The 20,815-nt window shown below is 46.0% G+C and overlaps 1 protein-coding gene across 1 annotated transcript in view; it reads left to right on the top strand.

Moving 5' to 3' along the window:
* LOC122798607 (ubiquitin carboxyl-terminal hydrolase 20-like) overlaps nt 1-20,815 on the top strand; it is a 1,084,102-nt gene that overhangs the window by 406,797 nt on the left and 656,490 nt on the right. Inside the window, exon 6 of the mRNA XM_044067685.1 lies at nt 210-353. Coding sequence (XP_043923620.1) covers nt 210-353 — 144 coding nt within the window. The remainder of the gene's footprint in view (nt 1-209; nt 354-20,815) is intronic.

The following is a 20,815-nucleotide window of genomic DNA, read 5'->3' as shown; positions in this document are numbered from 1 at the left end:
AATACAACAAAAACTCAACATTTTTAACAGATATAGGTGGGGGGCTTTGCCCCCCACACCCCCCGACAGTAGGCTAATGGACACTGAGCCAGTGAAATTCATGGCGAAGTTCCTTAGCAGTTTACAGCACTAAACTGCCAGGAATTGTATGTACTAATATATTTTACACAATGTATAACTGGGGTTTTTTTCTGCTTTTTTTTTTCTAGACATATACTTTCAAATGTCTTCCTTCTGTTCTTGTGATACAACTAAAACGGTTTATGCAGTATCGCTATGTGTTCGAAAAAGATAGCAGTACCATTGACATACCCTTACAGCTTGAAATTCCATATGGAAACTCAAAGGACAAAGTAAGAAATTAAGACTGTTGTTTTAATCCATTGTATTGCAGAGTTTGCATGTGACTTTATATTATAGCTTGGAATAAAACACTTTTACTTACTCATTAGTTATAATAAGTAAATCCTGAACAAAAGGAAAAAACGAACAGCAATTGAAAAACATAGTGTATTTATTTGCGTTTTTTTACTGGGAAAGTCTGACTGGGTAATACCCATTTTCAGCAGAGGCCTGGGGAGAAAAGTTCTAATATATATCCATAACTTGCAAATTTCTGGATGATAACAAATAAGTAGGAGAGGGTAAAGCTTTTTTGAAATTAATTTTACTTGCATGCCTTTCACAGTGGATTCTTTGTACTTTTATAATTACTGTAGTTGTGTTTATTACCACTAAATACTCAGGGTACTGCATCTCCCTTTCATATGCTAAGTATCCCTTGTATAAACACCATTTTTTACTACAGGAGTATGTTTCAGTAATGGACATCAGCTGATTATGAAAATCCTGTGTTTCCAAAAATTAGCCAGACAGTCCAATTATGTGCTGACAAGGCCATAAGAAGGCTGAAACATGCGTGTCCACAGCTAGTGGGGGTTGGCTTTATTGGCCTGAATTTGTCCATAACAGACTTAAAAAGGGGAAAAAAAAGTCATGGGCATTCAGAACTGCCATATAGCTGAAACACCTGATGCCTTTAAGGGGTCATTTGCATATATCCCATGTTACCTCTAACGCAAGAGGTTTCAAAGAATCACAAATTGGAAAATCTAGCTTGGCTAGATTTTTCTTTTGGTTTTTACTGATTGCATACATCTTTGAAAACTTACAATTTTTTGTGTTTCACAGCATTGTGAGTTGTTTACCATTTCAAGGTGGATGTCGTTTTCTAAGACAGTCTAACGGGAGTAACAAGTACTCCATGAAACTGAAGCAGGTTTTCCTTTCCAGAAAATAGGGTGTCAACATTATTGTCTTCTCTCCTTCCTTCAAAGTCTGTATAGTTCTTAGATGAGAAATACTGTGCCATTATGAAATAGCACAGTAGTTATATGATGATGTCCATTTCTCATTAATTTGTGATTTCTGTATTTGTAAAACCTGATTTATTAGCAAACACTAGCATTTCTAAAATGTCATGTGTGCTTAAACTTTCTCAGTTTTTTAGTTGTTGCATGCAAAATAGAATTCATGGTGTTTTAATTTAACTGCATTTATTTAAATTGTATTTGCTTTAATGTTGCTGCACACTCATGTGCTAGCTTGCACTGCATTCAAAGTGTTTTTATTACTGTTTTATAGGTTCATAGGTTCATAGGTTCATACTAGGCTATCTGCCCAAGGGCATTTATAAGCCTAGCCCATAGTTATGTGGCTTTCGCCACCCCTTTAGTTTGAATAAAAACTATGCCTATCATTTTTCTGTGCCTCTGTCAAGCAGTGACACTGAAGTAATCCCTGGGGTATATCTGCGATCTCCCATCCATTGGTCAAGATTCCTCTTGAACAAGGCCAGCGAGGTGCTCTGCCTCACATGTACCGGGATTTTGTTCCACAGCATAGGGAGTCTCTGGGTGATGAATCTGTCCCTCCAGCACGTTCTATTTATAACCGTGTCAAGGTTTAAGTCTCCGCCCTTGTGGTTCTGAGGGATCTAGATTTTTGAGGTGAAGCATATTCATCAAATCTGGGTTTGACATGGCCTTATATGTCAGGCACAGGTCACCTCTGAGCAAGCGGTATGAGACTGAATAAAGCTGGAGTTCTTTCAGTCGGGCAGCATAAGACATATTTTTGAGACCCTTTATCCTTTTGGTGAGGAACTTTTGGGGCCTTTCAAGCTGCATCAGGTGTCTGGTCAGATACATTCCGAACGGGGCATTGTACTCAATCATAGGTCTAATGAGTGATGAGTACAGAGGACGATGACCTCCCTTGATCTAGATGTGAATCCCTTCATGATCAGGTGGGCGATATAGAAGGTTTTCCTAACTACTTTAGCAACATGAGTGTCAAACGAAGACTACTGTCAACTTGGGTCCCCAGATCCCTGATGACTTTTCTGTGCTCAGTGGATTGTCACCTATATGGTAGCTAGGGTAACCTTGTTTTTCCCAAGGGTATGACTATGCATTTTTGGCGTTTAACTTCAGGCCATGGCTCTGGCACCAGTTATCCGTTTCTGTGAGGCCCTTCTGGAGGATATCTGTGTCAGATGTGTTTTCGACTATGGCCCAGTTTGCAGTCATCTGCAAACTTTGTCAGCCATAACCCTCCTGTGTTTGCTTGTACTTCAGAAAAGTAGATGCCGAACAAGAGTGGACCCAGGACTGAGCCCTGTGGGACACCACTTGTGACAGGCTTTGAGTCTGACATGGCTCCAGCAACTCTGACCCTGTGGGTTCTGTCGCTAGCCAGTTTGCAACCCATCTTGTGATGTATGGGTTTACATTCAAGCTGATGAGTTTTTCGATGATACCTGAGTGGGGTATTGTGTCAAGGCCTTTGCCAGGTCGAGGTAGGCTGTATGGACTGCCTTACCCTCATCAATGGCCTTGGTGACTGTCTCGAAAAAGTCAACCAAGTTTAAGAGGCAGGATCTGCCTTTGACAAAGCCAAACTGGGTTGGATCCAAAGTCTGCAAGTTCCCTATGTCTTTATTTATGAGTTCCATTATGATCCTCTCCATGGCTTTGCAGATAAGGCTTGTCAAGCTAATGGGCGGTAATTTCCAGGGTCTGTGGAGGCACCGCCTTATGAAGTGGGACCACAGTCGCCGCGGCGCCACTCCTTGGGTGCGTATCCTGAGGTGAGGCTAAGATTAAACAGCTGTCCTAACTGTGGGTTTAATTCCTCGTTGAGTTCATGAAGCACACAGCCGGGACACCATCCGGTCCCATGGATGCTGTGTTTTTGCCTTAGTGAGGGCAGTTCTCACCTGGGCGTTGGAGATGTTTGGGGGCTACAATCCTCTGGAATAGATATCTCTCCTTTTGGGGGGGGAGAAGTTTGCACTGAACCTGTCAGCCAGTATGTTAGCAATGTGTGTAGGTTCAGTAATTTTCACATCATTTTGAACTAATTCTGAGCATATCTGGGAGTTTCCTCTAGGTTTCTAACATAGCTAAAGAAGGCCTTATGATTGTCTTTTGCGTCCTTGGCGATTTTTCTCTCAAAATTTGCCTTGGATGATTTTATGAGAGCTCTTAGTTTTTACTTATAATGATCAAAGGTGTCTTACCTTTCAAGGATTTTGCTCTATCTTGTAGTAGCTTCCTCCTTTGTTGTAGAGCTTGTTTATGGCTGGGGTCCACCAGACTGGACGCTTGCCTTTGGTACAGAGAGTCTTAGTTTTGTTTGGGATTGCCTGATCCATGCAGTCCTGTAGGTGCTGGTAGAAGGCATTTGTAAGTGATTCAGCGGTTTGAGTAATGTTTACCACTGGCTCAGGGGCCTTAAAGGAGACCACACTAGTTTTTAGAAGTGTGAAATCGGCTTTTGAGAAGTTTTTCACTGTGGTCTTTTTGTTTCAGGTGGAGGCGGATGAGGACCTCCAGCGAGATTAGTTTATGATCTGATCTCACCAGTGAGGGGTATACTTCGGTGTTGAACATTTTGATCCCATGTTCGTGATGATGAGATCAAGTATGTTTTCACCTCTTGTGGGGATGGTGACTAGTTGTTCCATGGCATTTGAGTTTATGAACTCCAGGAATCTTTGGGTTAGAGTGTTCGGGCTTGAGTAGTGTTCCCAGTCTATATTAGGGTAGTTGAAGTCACCTAGTATGATGGTGTTTGGAGATACATTTATCCCTCCAATGTTTTCAGGAAGGCCATGTGAGGTTCCTGAGTTTGAGAGGGTGGCCTGTAACATTCTACAAATTGCAGAGCAGTCTTGCCTATGGTTAATTGCACCTGGATGGTCTCCGATGCATCGTGCGTTGCCACCAACCTTGAGGTGTGGGTGTCCTTTATGAATATGGACACCCCTCCTTTCTTGGTGTTGTCCGGATTTTGGGGCGAACGCATGATATGAGGTGAAACCTGTTAGTGCTGGGGTGCTCTCAGGAGCCTTGAACCAGGTTTCTGTCACAGCACAGACATCGATGTTCTCCATATTGAGAAGGGCCTCGAGTGCGTGCATCTTGAGATTGAGACTTCTGGCATTGAGCAGCATTACCCTTAGTTTTTTCCTTTTGGTATTCTAGGGTGGTAGGTTTAGAATTTGAGCCTTGCCTAAAAAGGCACTATGGGGTGGCAAGAGCCTTTGCCAATATCCGAAGCCCAGGGTGACAGGTGCAAGCCGTCCCATGGCAGCGTGGCTTGTCCAGCATGTCATCCCAGGCAGACAGACATTGGATCCCCTTTGAATGACACCAGAATTTAAGCCAATTATTAAAGCTGATCATCTTATCACTGTATTGTGGCATCATTCTAGGTGAAGGTAGGATACTGCTCAAGGTCAGGGTCATACCTGCCTGGGCTACATAATCATAGCTGCTTTTCTGCAAATAAAAATAAAAAAGTTCTAAGCTTGTTTCCCGTCTTTCCTGTAACTAGTCAAGTCCAGATCCAGATTTGCTGCATCCAGGACTGTTTTGTAAGTTTGAGTCCCCCAGACCTTTCTGTGTTGGAGGGAAGCCTTCTAGTTTATCAGTGGGAGTGGTAAGCACTAGGTAGCCCACAAGAGGAGTGGTTTCTGGCCCAGAAATTGTAGTTTATTGGCCATTTGGGCAGTTTTTCCATCCCTTTCAACTTTCTGGTTTAAAAGCCCGTATTTGTGCAGATTTGCACACTGTGCAGCAGAGCTCAGCTGAGGTAAACTATTACCTGTGCCAGAAGTCTGCTCTTCAGTTTTTCCCTTAGAACGTGCTTGTTCTTTTAATTCTTGCAATTCGACTAGTACTTTAACAGGCTTTAGTAGCATTTATTGTAGCACATCTAGGTGCTTCAGCACTAGCTGTTTCTATGCAGTAACAGCATCAGTACTTATTAGTTATGACCACCCCTCCTGGTATGATTGTAGGACAGTTTCCTGTGCTTTCTCCTGCTAACCTGGTGCACCTGGGCATTCTGAGACAGTGTAGCAACTGTCTCATGTACCCAGACAACCCTCTCCTCTTACCTCCTAACACATGTGAGAGATGCACTTGTATCTCTAAATTGGAAGCAGTGCACTCTCCAGCCAAGACCGGACTAGCTGGTCAAGAGGAGAAGGTCAACACTTGCAACTCACTACATGGAACACACAGCCCTCCAAAACACCAACCATCACAACTCACACATAGCAACACAATCCATACACCCACCTTTGCAGAGGATCTCAATAAAAATCTACCCAAACAGACCCCCCCCCCAAGACAGAAATGCACTCGATCACCACAACAACAACCTTAGAACACATAGCACACCACCACAGTGTGCCCCTCAACCTAAGCCCTTAAGGCAGAGTACTTTGCCCAGTGTACTAATCACAGGAGACTCAATAGTGAGGCACACTGATGTCCCACTCATTAGGCTGAGCAAGGAGAAGGTGATAGTCCATTGTCTATCAGGTGCTAGCATCCGCCACATAACACATGCACTCAGGTCACTCCACAGCAAGTACAAATATGACTCAGTCATTACAAAATAAATTACCCAACGGATCAGTGAACAACTGCTTAAACAAATAAACAATACTGTAATGAAAAGCAGATCAGCGGTTAAACAAAGCATGACTTCAGAAATCATAAAAGTAAAAAACTTCTATTTAAAAGGTTAGCAGTTTCATCACTTGTCTGATGGCTTCATCAGACAATAGAAACATAAGAAATCTAAATAAAACATTTTTATATACTCACATTGCCCCATTAATCATTATTAAATCTAATGCAGGTGTGCAAACAATCACAGGAATCTCAACCTTCAACCTACATGCATCTATGTGCACCACATAGTCGCGTCATCAAAAGCCAACCTTCCTTAAAGCTGTATCCCAAATAAAAAATAAATAAAATGTAAAAATGTGAAATACAACTATAACGTCTCTTATACATATAAAGGAATCTCCCTGCATATAAATTTTACAATATAACTCTAAGCATATAGAACAAAACATAATAAATAGGGCAGAAATCACATCTATAAAAGATACATAAGAATCATATTGTGTAATAAAGCCTGCATATACCTAGATCAGTCCAGGCAAGCAAGTGTAGTAGTGCAAACATTCCAGTTATATTCTCTAATATCAAACCCTAAACATCAATAACATATTATAAATAGACACCTGAATATCAAAAAAATTAACTGTAACAATCTAATAAAACACTAAAAATAGCTAAAGGTAAACCACATAAGCAAAAGAGCCATCCAGACCATTTAAGCGTACATAGCAACCAGCAGTCCTTAAACCTACTTTATCATACATTGCGAACTGCAATATATAATAACCTTATAGTAAAAAGCTAACATATGGTTGAAATAGCAGAAACAATAGTAGGAGACACCAGACCACAGCTATCTGAACCATAAAACACTTTACAGATGAGCGCTTTCGTGGCCCAAGCCACTTCATCAGACAGTTCAAACAACAACCCTCCATAATTTATACCTAACATCCCAATCAACTATGCTAATGCACTATCCTACCTTCTAAATTTAAAGTCATGTCACATTCAACATAAACTTCACTAATCAAATTCATGATGTTAAGTTGTCTATCTCGCCTTCGTTCTTGCTGGTTGGGATCGGAGCCGATCCTCGGCTCCGACTCGGCCATCTTCTATAGCTCAAGAGCTGTTTACTGGCTCAAGGCTACCCCTTATCCCATGATGCCTAGCGCTAGCTACCCAGATCTCGTTTGCCGCTTCAGCTGCGAGGTGTTGTTTTTACTGGCTCAGGCTTGTATTAAGTTTCTTATTGAACTTTTTCTTCTAAAGATTAGTGTTTTTTCTGGGAGTTATTGTTTAGATTTTAGTCTCTATAACTTGTGTTAGCCAAGTGTGTTTGTAGTCCCACCCCTTAGAACTCGTTTAAATTATAAAGTTCTCCCCCTCCCCCTCCTACCCCTTTCTTGTCAGGTTAGCGTTTAGTTTAAAGGCTTTCCTTCTATCTTTCTTTTAGGTAGCCGTTTAAGTTAGAGGCTTCCTAGTTTAAAAAAAAAAAAAAAAAAATCTTTATGTAGTATACTGTCTGTTTTTCTCTTTTTCTGCTATTTGTGTTGTGGTATTTTGTTATCACTTCCCGGCCTTTTGGCTAAGATCATTGTAGTATCTCTTGAGGTATTTTGTTGGATACAGGATGTTGAAAGAATCCAAGGTGTCTGGATTCAGGAAGTGTGACTCATGCTGTCAGAAAATGTCTCTGACAGATGGGCACACTTCTTGCTTAGACGCAGTGCACCTGCAGGACTTTTGTTCTATATGCCATGCATTTAGTCCAAGAGTTCTGCAGGAGCGTAAGAATAAGCTTATTCTTAGGGGTCTTTTAAAGCCCCAGGATTCACCGGCCAAGGCTTAGCCTGTGAAATCCCCAAAACCGACCAAATCATCGGCTACAAGCTCGGAGCCTTCATTGGTTCAGACTTTACCTGCTACTTCGGTTCCGGCCGGAACCGATGAGACTATCTCCCCGTCGGCTCCATCAGAATCTTCGGAGCCGTTGCGGACCCACAAGAGGCTGAGGTCCCCTTCTCTGGAATCCATACATTCGACTCCTCAATCTCCCAGGCTTCAGAGTGAGCGCAGTCACAGATCTTCCCACTCCTCTCGGTCCTCTAGGCTCTCGGATCACGACGTGGAGAGAGTGGTCAGTAGGTTGCTGAAGTCGCTGGCACTTGCCAAGATGTTGTCCAGCCCTCCTCAACAGGTGTCGGCTCCGTCCTCTTTTATCGATGTTCCTCCTCCGACTCCTTCGAAGCCGGAGTTCGTTGGGGTTCGAGTCGTGGAACCATCGGCTCCGATAACTATTTCTCCTTCAGTTCCGTCGTCAGCTCCGATTCCCTCGATGGTGCCATCTGTCGAGGGATCTGGGCGCCAAGGCTCCCTCATCAGCTCCGAGGGGGCGAGTGGCATCGGACCCTTGTCCGACCCCGTTCTCCCTCTTGGAGCTTTGGGGCAGGTGAGCTTGGCTCCTACATCAGCCTCGGAGACGTCTCTCTGGGTGCGGAGAAGGATTCCGGTTTCCTTGGAACCAGATCTTTCTCTGCATCGTGGCAGGGACGCCTTTGATGTCATGAGGAGTGTGCTGGCCTCCAAGTCAGCTCCACGATCGACCCCACCGGCTCCGTCCCCTGTAGTGCCTGTGCCAACCTGTGCTCCTCCTCCAAACCCCAAGCGTGGGGAACTGGCGCTCCAGGGCACCCCATTGGGTGTTTCCTCTTCTTCCGAGGCCTCCGCTGATCATTCAGAGGAGCCCCCTCGTAAGAAGAAGTGCAAGAGGAAGCACATTGACTCCCCTGAGTTTGTCACTTCTGATACAGACTTAGATGATTCGGAAGGGTCCCCGAGGTCCCCCTCTGAAGATGTTTCCTTCTCGGACATCCTAGAAATGCTTAAGCAGAGGGGGAACTGGAATCCCCTAGCCCAGACCGAGGATGCGTCTTTATTCCTGGATGCATTTGATTCCCGACCTTCCACCTTCTGGGTTTCTCCGCCTTTTGATCCACTCATGTCAGTGGTGGCTCGAAAGGCTTGGTCAGCCCTGGATACAGTGGAACCAACCCCGAGGAGACCTGGCAAGTTTATCACTGCACCTCTTGATAAGCAGTTCCTTACCAAAGGTGTTCCTGTGGATGCCATGGTGGTAGTAGCAGCCACTAAAAAAGAGTTAGCGGAAACTTCTTCATCTGTCCATCCTACTAACAAGGAGTCTAGGACTATGGATAGATACGGGAAGTGAATGTTTGCTTCAGCGACCTTTTCTATGAGGTCACTGAATTACTTATGCCATTTTACCCGGCTTCAGAGGGATCTCCTTAAAGAGCTCGGAGATACCCTTCAAGATCCATCAGCTGAAGGGGCTCAAGCTAAAGTGGCTTCCAAGCTGGCGACCCTTAATTCTGTAGTCAACTCCTCCATGAGGCTCATTTCCTATGCAGCCGATGGTGCGAGTAGAGCCGCAGGTATAGGCGTGGACCTTAGGAGACACACATGGATGTGGCTGTGTAACTGCGGAGCCCTTTAGAGCATCATTCACCAACACCCCCTTTGATGGTTCCTTCCTTTTTGGACCACAGGTGAAAGACACTTTGAGTAGGTGTGAGCAAGAAGGCAAGACTCTCTCTGCTGTGGGAGTCTGTTTTTCCACTCCTTCCAGACCATACCCCAAGGGTCAGAAGAGCGGTAAAATGTGGTTCCGAAAATCCCAGGGAGCCTTGCCTGACACACGTAGTGATTTTTCCTCCAGGGGCAGAGGAGGAAACAACAACAACAGACGCCGCCCTCGTGGCAGAGGGGGTCCGCAGAACCAGGGCAGCAGAGAATCCTTTTCTGAGAAGGCCTTCTAGCATCCCTGAAGGGTTGCCCGGCTGCCCTCCTCTGGAGGCAGTCAGGGGAAGACTTTCACTGTACCCAAAAGCCTGGCAAGGTTTAATGCAAGACAAATGGGTACAGTCAGTTATATCCAGAGGTTACAAAATACCCTTCTCTCAACCCCCCTTACCGTCAAGCAAATCCCTTCCAGATGTTCCACCCAATCTGAGGGACCAAGCAGTCATAGAAGTTTCAAAACTGCTAGAAAAAAAAGTCATCCAGGAAGTCCCGGCAGACCAACACGGATCCGGAACTTACTCAAGGTTCTTTTTGGTACCAAAAAAGACGGAACTGGAGACCGATTCTGGATCTCAGCAGACTAAACAAGTCTGTTCAAAGAACAAAGTTTCGGATGGTCACGCTACAGTCCATTCTATCCTTTCTGGGTCAGGACAATTGGATGTGCTCCATAGATCTTCAGGATGCGTACTATCACATCAAAATGGACAGGCGCTCCAGGAGATTCCTTCGCTTCCGGCTGGGAGCCAGCCATTACCAGTTCAGAGCTCTGCCCTTTGGTCTCACCACAGCTCTCAGGGTGTTCACCAAATGTATGCCAGTGGTCACGGCTTACCTGAGACGTCAAGGATTCCAGGTGTTTCCATATCTAGACAACTGGCTCCTCACTGCTACTACCAGGCATCAACTTCTGCAAGCCATGGACTACACAATCTCAATCTGCTCCCAGCTAGGCATCACAATAAACTTCGAAAAATCTGCCTTGTTGCCCTGTCAATCTATCACCTATATAGGAGCAGACTTAGACACAAGGAGCATGTCCGCAAGGCTTCCGCCAGACAGGGTATCGTTAATTCACCAGCAAGTACAAATTCTAATGCAGAGCAAAAGGATCCAAGTCAGGTTCATCCTTCAAACTCTGGGCTCCATGGCAGCGGCAATTCTTCTAATCCCTCTGGCCCGCTTTCACATGAGAATCCTTCAGTGCTTTCTGTTCACACAGTGGTCTTTCCAACAGATGCCCATGTCTCACATGATTATGATTACAGAAGCATGCAAAAGGCACCTTTCCTGGTGGATGGTCTCCCCACTAGTGTCTCAGGGCAGACCCTTCATTCAGCCCCCTCCGGTTGCCACACCCTCCCTGATAGGGTGGGGGGGCATTATCAGGGCAGGACAGTCCAAGGCACTTGGCAGCCTCACGATTACCATCTGTATATAAACGTCTTAGAAATGAGAGCTGTGCTCTTAGCGTTGCAAGCTCTTCAGGACTCTCTTCCTTCTGGGACCATTGCAATTCAAATGGACAATATGTCAGTGGTGTGGTACATCAACAAGCAGGGCGGAACCAGGTGCTACCCCTATGTCGAGAAGCACTCAGACTCTGGCAGTGGGCGATTTCCTCCCAGCGATTTCTGATTGTGACGCACATCCCTGGGAAGTCCAGTGTCATAGCGGACAGGCTCAGCAGAGCTATTCTCATGCCTCACGAGTGGTCTCTGAACCAGGTAGTTGCGGATCTGATCTTCTGCAAATGGGGACAGCCTTGCTGCGACCTTTTTGCCACCCCTTCAGCAGCAAATGCAGCAACTACTTTTCCCTTCTCCCGCTTCCTGGTCACCCTCCCAGAGACACTGTAGTCCACGATTGGCCTCTGGGACTTCTTTATGCCTTCCCTCCGTTTCCCCTGATACTGAAGCTCATACAGAAAGCAATGTCATTGGGTTGCAGAATGATCCTCATTGCCCCCTACTGGCCTCGACAGATATGGTTCCCATTCCTGCACCATTACCTTCTGGAGCAGCCTTGGACTCTGGGTCCGATTCCAGACCTACTGATTCATCAATCAGGTGGGCTGCATCAATCCCTTCAAACACTCCAGCTCACAGCTTGGTTGCTCCACTTCCAACCTTAGCCAGGCTTCCTAGCATTTCCCCGGCCGTACGTGAAATTGTCTCCTCTCACAAGTCCGCCACTAGAAGGACTTATGCTAGCAAATGGAAACGTTTTTCTTGTTGGGCAGAGGCTAGGAACATAGATCCCTTTTCAGCCCCAGTCCACGAAATCTTGGAGTTCCTAGCAGAACTTTTTAATTCTGGGTCCGCTTCTGCTACAATCAGGGTTCAATTAGCGGCCATTTCAAACTTTCATGTTGGGTTGTCTAATGCAAACATCATGGGCAGGATTCACGATGGCTTGCACGGAGTCCAAGAGTCTTGTAAGACTCCATGCAGCCATCGCGATCCAGGAACAACCCGAAATCCCGTGTAAGAGATAGCTAAAACGACTCTTACACGGGCAGGGCGTGGATATGCTAATCACCCCACTTGCAGCCGAAAGGCATGCAAATGAGGTAGATTAGCGATCCACGAAGCTGAAACCAGCCCGTGTAAGAGTTGTGTTAGGTGCAGAAATGTACTCAGTTGACAACTGAGTACGTTACTGCAAATAACACAACGGAGCCATGACAGCTCCAAATAAAGTGTGAAAATGTTGCAGTCAGCATGCCAATGGCCAAATATGTGGCCATTGGTATGTTAACCCGATGCAAACATGAAATAAAATATTTTTTTTTTTCGGAGATCGGCGATGTTTAAACGCAGCGCAGCCCCACGCAAATGGGCTGTGCTATATAAAACAGAAAAATAAAGGTTTGAAACCCACAAATGTGGGTTTTATGTAATGCATGGATTTGCAATGCAGGGACTAGCAGACCAAAAACAACATGGCCCACCGTCTAGTGGTTGCTAAGGGGGGAAGCTGAGTGTAAGACATGAAACTAAGCATTAGTAGGCAATCCTATGTAAATGAGAGGTAGGATAGTGTATCACACTGTCACATAGCAAATGATCACATTCCGTGTAGTGTAAGAGTTAGATAAGGGGGAGTAACAGAGTAGGAGGTAGGTGACATCACAGGGGGGAATGTCAGGAAGAAACCAAGCTCATTGGAGCAAAGTGGTATGTGAAAGATGTCAATCACACAGCATAAAAAGAGGAGTGTCAACAGATAAGCATGGGAAAGTCAAGAAATGGAAGGTGTACACTGTGGCCAACACCAAAGTTTCTTGCTATGCGCGCGTGTACGCGCTGGGAGCAGTGAGTAAGACAGAGTATGCATGTGTAAGGCAGAGTAAGCATGTAGGAGCCTGTTTAAAGATCTGTAAACCTGTTTGCGCTGGTGTGCGCACGTTTTAACCAGAATAAGCAGATTCTAGTCCGTGTAAGCATGTGTACGCGCGTGGTAGCCACTGTGAGCGTGTTTTCGCTGGTATGCGCGCTGCTCCCCACTGAGGAAACAGAGGGAAAAGGAAACAGAAGAAATAGTAGGAAACTAGCAGGAAATACTTGTAGAGGTAGCAGGTGAAAACAGTTAGAAGCCGGCAATTACACAGGCAGAATACAAGCCCAGCCCAGCACTTAAAACACTGCAAATAGCATTGCAGTATGTTTCTCTCAAGAGACACAGCAAGACAGGAGTAAGCTAGTAGAAGTGAAAACTGAAAAAGCTGCACTCAGACCAAACATGCTAGGGGCTGCCATAGCTGTCATAAGGAGACATAGGAGACTTGCTGAGGGTGGTGACAATGGAAATGCTGCCAGACAACCCACAGTGAGGAAACGGAGAAGAGTGTACAGGCCCAGGGTCACCTACCAGGGGTTACATGAGCTGGAGATAATGGAGCGCTATAAAGTGGACAGAGACTTCCTGCAGCAAATTGTTGAGCTGTGCAGGCCACGCCTCACACACAGAACCAACAGAGGGGAACCCATCCCAGTGGAAACCAAGGTATGTGTTGGCCTAAGAATAATAGCAGCAGGTACCTTCCAGAGACCAACTGGTGATATGATGGGGATATCACAGGCATCAGCCTCCAGGGTACTGCACCAGTTCCTGGATGCCATGTCAGCACATGTCGGTGAGCATGTATGTTTCCCCAATGCCCGTGAGGTATTGGCCAGCAATATGCGTCTCTTCCAGCAAATAGCGGAATACCCTGAGGTAGTGGGTGCAATAGACTGCACGCACATATGCATCAAAGCACCAGCCGGTGAGCGGGTTAGGGCCTACATTAACCGCAAGGGCTTCCCCTCCATCAACTGCCAGGTCGTGTGTGATGCCCAGGGCATAATAATGAATGTGTGTGCTGGCTGCCCTGGGAGCTACCATGATTCCCATATCTGGCATTTGACGCAGCTGTACCAGACATTTGCCAATGGGGACATCCCACATGGTCACCTAGTGGGGGGTGCAGGTTATGCACTGGAGCCGTGGCTGATGACACCCATCATAAACGCACACACACCTGAACAGGAACGCCATAATGAGGCACACGCACAAACACGTAATGTAATAGAGCGTGTGTTTGGGCTGCTCAAGTCACGGTTCCAGTGCCTGGACACATCTGGTGGAGCCTTGCAGTACTCATCAACTACATGTACCCAAATTGTCATGGTATGTGCTATGCTACATAATATGATCCTGCGAAAACAGCTGCAGCAGGACCAGCATAGGGCTGGGACAAACAGCCCCCCACCATTGCCAAGGCCATCACAGGCAGAGCGTGACTCGGAGGAAGAACAACCTGAGCCTGCCCCAGTAGGCAGAAGGAGGCATGCCCAGTATGCCCTGGCCTTGGCAAAGAGGTAATGCATAGCATATACACTGGCTCAGTAGGAACCTGGGAATGATACCCCTCTCTGACTCACTCATATAGTAACAAGGATGCCTAACATGACACAACCTGCTCTCAAACATGTACAGGGAGTGTAGTATGTGCATCTGACAGAGGCAGCCCTGCAGCACCACCTGAGGCATGATTGCCTTGTGTTAAGCAATGTAACACCATCTAGTATATGCAAACATGAAGACCCAACCTAACATCTCACCCTCACCAAGCATGATGCCACACTATGAAGACAACAAGATCAAGTACAATAATTGGCTGAGGTATTGCTGTTAGCAAGGGTGAACACATGGCTGACAGCCTGGGCTGAAATGCCGAGCAAGACATGATGCCCCACCTGCTAGGGATGGCATGCACCCAGCACACCTGGCTGTGTAGATACTGGCAAAGGCTGTTGTCACCCCCACTGTGCCTGGAATAGGTAAGTCTGGAAACACAAACCCACCACCATAGGTAGCACAAGGGATAATAACCTGGATGTAATGCTACCCAACGCCAGAAGTCTAACCTGCAAGGTGCATGCAGACCAAACACGCCACAGCATGGAGAATGGTAATATGTGTTTTGTAACAGAAACCTGGGCAAGGCCTAGAAGAGCACCCTAATACTACCAGGTTATGCCTCATACCATGCTCTACAGCTCCAAAACATGGAACACACGACAATAGGAGTTTGGCTACCAGTAATTATCAAGAATAACCACACCCCCAGGTAGGTACCACAGCAAGAAGCAGCATGGATTATCCACGGGCAAGTAACACTGTCTCAAACTGTGTACCTGTGTGAAGCCTGCTACAGACCACACACACAAACCCAGGTACCCCAGCCAGCCTTCCTGAAGACACTTCAGAGTATGAATGTCTCAACAAATACCAAACAAGGCACACACAAAGTATGACATAGGTGGCAATCCATTATGTATGGAAGAAGTAATCATGGACCTAGGGACACAAGTGGACGGTAACCTGTCATGTGACACTCACATTGCCAAGGTGGCCAGGAAGACCTGCTATATTGCCCACCTTAATATGAAAGGATGCACATGTAGAGCTACAGAGGTCACTGTGCATACTCTTCCCTTATCAGGCCCATACGTGACAACAATGCCCCAGTTCAGATGTACCTTACCTTACACATGCAGCAGTCAGAAAGACCCCAAATGTACCCCACCAACAGGATAAAGGGTCCAAACATTGGACATCTGCAGCCTGGCTGAAGAAACCACAGCCCAATTCAGAAGCATACTGCAAAGTCAGAGGTGATGTATGCCTGATGTACAAGGCCATGTCCAATCCAGAATGAATGGACATGCTCCACTGCAGAAACCCCAAATCCAACAGACACACCACAGTGAGATATCTGAACCTCCACACATAGATTAATAGGATGTGCTGGAGGGACAGATCCATAACCCAGAGGCTACTGACACTTTGGAACAGAATCCAAGTCCATGATAGGCTGAGCTCCACACACAAACTCAACAAGAGAAATCCGGTGAAGTGCATGGGAGATAGTAGGTGTACACTGGGGGCCATCTCTGTGTCACATCTAGGAAAGTAAACCCTACGTGGGCATAATATGCACATTGCAAGGGGTGTTGAGACCCACACACAGTCTGTCCGTGCTCAAACAAGGCCAGGGCAGATAGCCTAGTATGAACCTATGAACCTATGATGATACAAATTGTGCAGGACGTAAAGGATTATCACACAGCTGTCCTACCTGATGGTAGGAACCATGGTGATAATCCACAGATATGCTCTACAGCACTCTAATATCACAAACAATACACCAAACCCACACACATTGCCAACAACCTACCGAACAGATTCCTTCCAACCTCCCCACCAGCACCTAACTGCCAAATATCTATCCCAGGAGAGTGCTGGCCCCCTGACATTTCAGATGCTGAGGTAACAGCCAGCATCCACAAAGCACAGCACACAGCATCAATGGTACCAGATGGTGTCCTGGGTTGTGTCCAACAAGTACTGTAAGAAGAATGGTACAGCAAATAGCATTACTATGCACTATCAGTCCTACCACAGGATATGTACCCAAAGAGCAGTGTACAGCAACAGTGGTCCCACACCACAAAGGGGGTGCCTGAATGGATACTGCAAACTATCACCCCTCAACCCCGACTGTCTAGGTTGGCAAAGTAATGGAGAGGATGATCATGGATCCCATGAATAACGAGATTGGGTACCTACAGACATTGGACCCTACCCAGTGTGGCTGTCATAGGGCAGATCCTGCCCCTTACACATGTCTGACTCATGTGAAACGTGCACCAAGCCCATTGATGTGGGGAATGTTGATCACACAGCCTATCTGGACCTTGCTAAACCCTTCCATACAATACCCTAGTTGGCGGTACAGATAAGCTCACCAGCCTAACTGTAAACCCCTATGCAAGTAGATGGGTTGCAAACCAGCTCAAGGACAGAACTGACCTGGCAGACATGCTGTAGCCATGGCAGACTGCAAACCAGGTACAACTGGCATCCCACAAGGCATGGTCCTGGGACCTCTCTTGTATGCTATATATGTCACATAGATACAGGCCAACATGGACGGACTCTGTCTGAACAGGGCCACCATATCGGACCCTCCAGCTGACACAAGCAACCTACAAGAGGCACACATAGAAACACACAAATGGTGCCACAGCCATGTCAACAAGCTAAATGCAGAATAGTGTATAGTCAACCCTTGTGGAAACACAGTACATGGCCAGAAATTACCACATAGGTGTTAACCCAGTAAGTACATCAGAAGCAATAAGAGACCTGGGGACACAAGGTGATAGATATCCTGCACGTGACAACGATGTGTCTGTAGTGGTTACAGAAACATACCGTATACCCACCTAATCATGAAGGTAAGCACAGCTTGGTTAGGGCAGGTCAATGTGCCTCTCCAGTCATCCATCAGCAGCCTCACAATTGTGTACAATGGCCCTTCAGGGATGTACCGTAGCAGACACCTGCAGCAACTGGAAAGACCACACAAATACCCCACCAGGAGGATCGCAGAGTTGTAACAGATACCATGTGTCGCCTGAGTAAAGAAACTGCAGCTCCACACAGTACCATACTGCCTGGCTGGAGGTGAACTGTGCCTGATGTATAGAGCCATGACCAACCTGGTATCAATGGACATTTGGCACCATGTAAACACTGAATGCTGGTGACCTATGCAGCTGACAGGCCTGAACCCCAGCACAGACATAAACAGGACATGCTGTACCGATTGGTCCATGACCCAGAAGCTCACTCCACCCACGACTAAACTCCCACTACAGGATATCCAGGGAGTCCCTCAGTGACTGTCATCCAGAGGAATCATGATGACTGGATGGGAGATGGTAGGTGTACCCTGGATAACACCTGTATGTCACGGGTAGACAGAGGCAAAGCACACTAACCGTGATATATGTCATGGCAAACACCAGTAAATGTGTGTTGAAGGACAAACACTCTCTGACTAGCATTACAAATGGACTAGGGCACATGGCCATTGTTTGTCACTGTCAACACAAGTTGTGGAATACCTTAACAATGTCGGACAATCATGTACTATGCTGTCCATATCTGAACAAAATGCAACCTGGTCATATCTGCACAACTGGCCCTCAACCAGTCTGGTGTGCTCACTATAAATATTACAAGCAGTGATAGGACTGAAACCGATTATACTGTCCACCACAGTGAAAGTTCTGCACCAGTACACTATACGACAATACAACTGTTTGGTCAGCAGGAAAGGATGAAGACAACTGTATGCAAACTATCCCATGGCGACCCTGCAGGCACAGCATAATGCCTGTTAGGTTCAGACACAAAGCAGTTGGGCAGTAAGAACACAACCTGATGTCCAACACTCAACTGTACATGTGATATATAGATGGTGTCCACACACAAACAGAAATGTGGTGGTCCACAGATCCCAACATAAGGAAAGGTCACACTGGGCATGCTCGCACACTTAGATAAATGAGACGTGGCAGTCAAGAAGCCATACAAACTGCGAACTGGGCATGCTCACACACTTAGGCCATGTCACAGTTCAGCAGTTGCACACACATATCTGGCATTTCTGTGTTAACACAGGAACCTCCCACAATACAGACATCTGCCCAGTGCACACAGTGAAGTTACAACAGAGACATAAGTAAAGTACTGGATCCCACTCATATGCAAACATCTCCCACAGTACACGTTGTTTATAGAGATAGGGAAGGCTATGGCAATAAAGACCCACAAACAGTATATGAGCAACAGATACTTGCATCTGACAGGTAAACATATGGCCGCAGAGTGCAATACTTGACTGTTGTCCCTAGGGAATACAGAAGGCTATCCACAGTGTATTTGGCATCTGCCTCCACAGTACAGTAGGTCACTGTGCCTGTGCAAAGTTAATGCATAGATATGCTCTCCCCTGTACTGATGGATAGTCACAGATGTACATACCTCTTCATCCATAATGATGTCAGCAAACTATACATATGTCAGGAGCAAATATTATATCCAGTAATGCAAATAGCGCGCTCTGCTAATGCGTCTCTAACAAGTGTCATAACATAGTTAGGTAGGGGTTTGAATCCTGCAAGTGCTCAGTGTGTGTGTGAATGTGTGTGGGGGAGTAGTGTGTGCAATTCCATGTGTATGAGAAATGTCCCTTTTGGCAACTATTACTACACAACACATGCTGCATATTCCACTGTCTAAACACTGATGATGTCAGCACCCTATAAGTACAGCAGGAGAAAGCAATCCCCCCAGTAATGCAAATAGCGCGCTCTGCTAATGTGTCTCTCACAAGTGTCATAACATAGTTAGGTAGGGGTTTGAATCTTGCAAGTGCCCAATGTGTGTGTGAGTGTGTGTGGGGGATTAGTGTGTGCAATTCCATGTGTATGAGAAATGTCTCTTTTGGCAACTATTACTGCACAACAGATGCTGCATATTCCACTGTCTAAACACTGATGATGTCAGCACCCTATAAGTACAGCAGGAGAAATCAATCCCCCCAGTAATGCAAATAGCGTGCTCTGCTAATGCGTCTCTCACAAGTGTCATAACATAGTTAGGTAGGGGTTTGAATCCTGCAAGTGCCCAGTGTGTGTGAATGTGTGTGGGGGAGTAGTGTGTGCAATTCCATGTGTATGAGAAATGTCCCTTTTGGCAACTATTACTACACAACACATGCTGCATATTCCACTGTCTAAACGCTGATGATGTCAGCACCCTATAAGTACAGCAGGAGAAAGCAATCCCCCCAGTAATGCAAATAGCGCTCTGTTAATGCGTCTCTCACAAGTGTCATAACATAGTTAGGTAGGGGTTTGAATCCTGCAAGTGCCCAGTGTGTGTGTGAATGTGTGTGGGGGAGTAGTGTGTGCAATTACATGTGTATGACAAATGTCACTTTTGGCAACTATTACTACACAACACATGCTGCATATCCCACTGTCTAAACACTGATGATGTCAGCACCCTATAAGTACAGCAGGAGAAAGCAATCCTCCCAGTAATGCAAATAGCACACTCTGCTACTGCGACCCTCACAAGTGATCTAACATAGTTAGGTAGAGGTTTGTATCCTACAAATGCCACGTGTATTTTTGTCACACAGTTTGTCCATGTGTGTGGGGTGTTGTTCCCAATATTGCACGACATACATTATATCAGTAATGTCAATACACACATGATGTATGTGTGTGCCACCTACACATATGTACCTGTGAACTGCAAGAGATCCCATGTCCGAAGCCTGCCTCATGTGAATACATGGAATATGCATCAGACAACTGTATGATTGTGGTGTTCTGTGCAGGGGCTGCATGTGGTATGTGACTATACAGTGTGGGTTGTAGATGGTGTCATCCCAGCAGCAAGGGATACATGATTGTTCTGGAGCATATAGTCCACATGTTGGTGATGAACAGGTGCAGCATGTTGTCACCACTTGTGGGAGTGGTAACAAGTTGTTCCATAGCAATGCAGGGAATGAATGATAAGAACCCTTCAGATAGGGTCTTGCAACTAGAATAATGCTCACACTGTATGTTTGGGTAGTCGCAGTACAACCATATAATTGTGTGTGTAGAGACCGTCATATTCCCAGTGTTGTCAGGAAGGCCAAGAGGGTTTCCTGGGTATGGGAGTGTGGTGTGTGCCAGGCTATGAACCTGAAGGCAGTCTAACCCACTGTGTGATGCACATGGAGAGGCTCTGATGCTTTGTGCAGTGCCACCAAGATGGGGGTGTGTGTATCTCAGGTGCCTTTGGATACATCCCCCCTG

The sequence above is a fragment of the Protopterus annectens genome, chromosome 3.part1 (genome assembly GCF_019279795.1).
Source record: "Protopterus annectens isolate FY-2018-M chromosome 3.part1, PAN1.0, whole genome shotgun sequence".
Taxonomy (NCBI): Eukaryota; Metazoa; Chordata; order Ceratodontiformes; family Protopteridae; genus Protopterus; species Protopterus annectens.
Note: the sequence above shows the minus strand (reverse complement) of the source record. Positions and strands in the feature narration are given on the sequence as shown.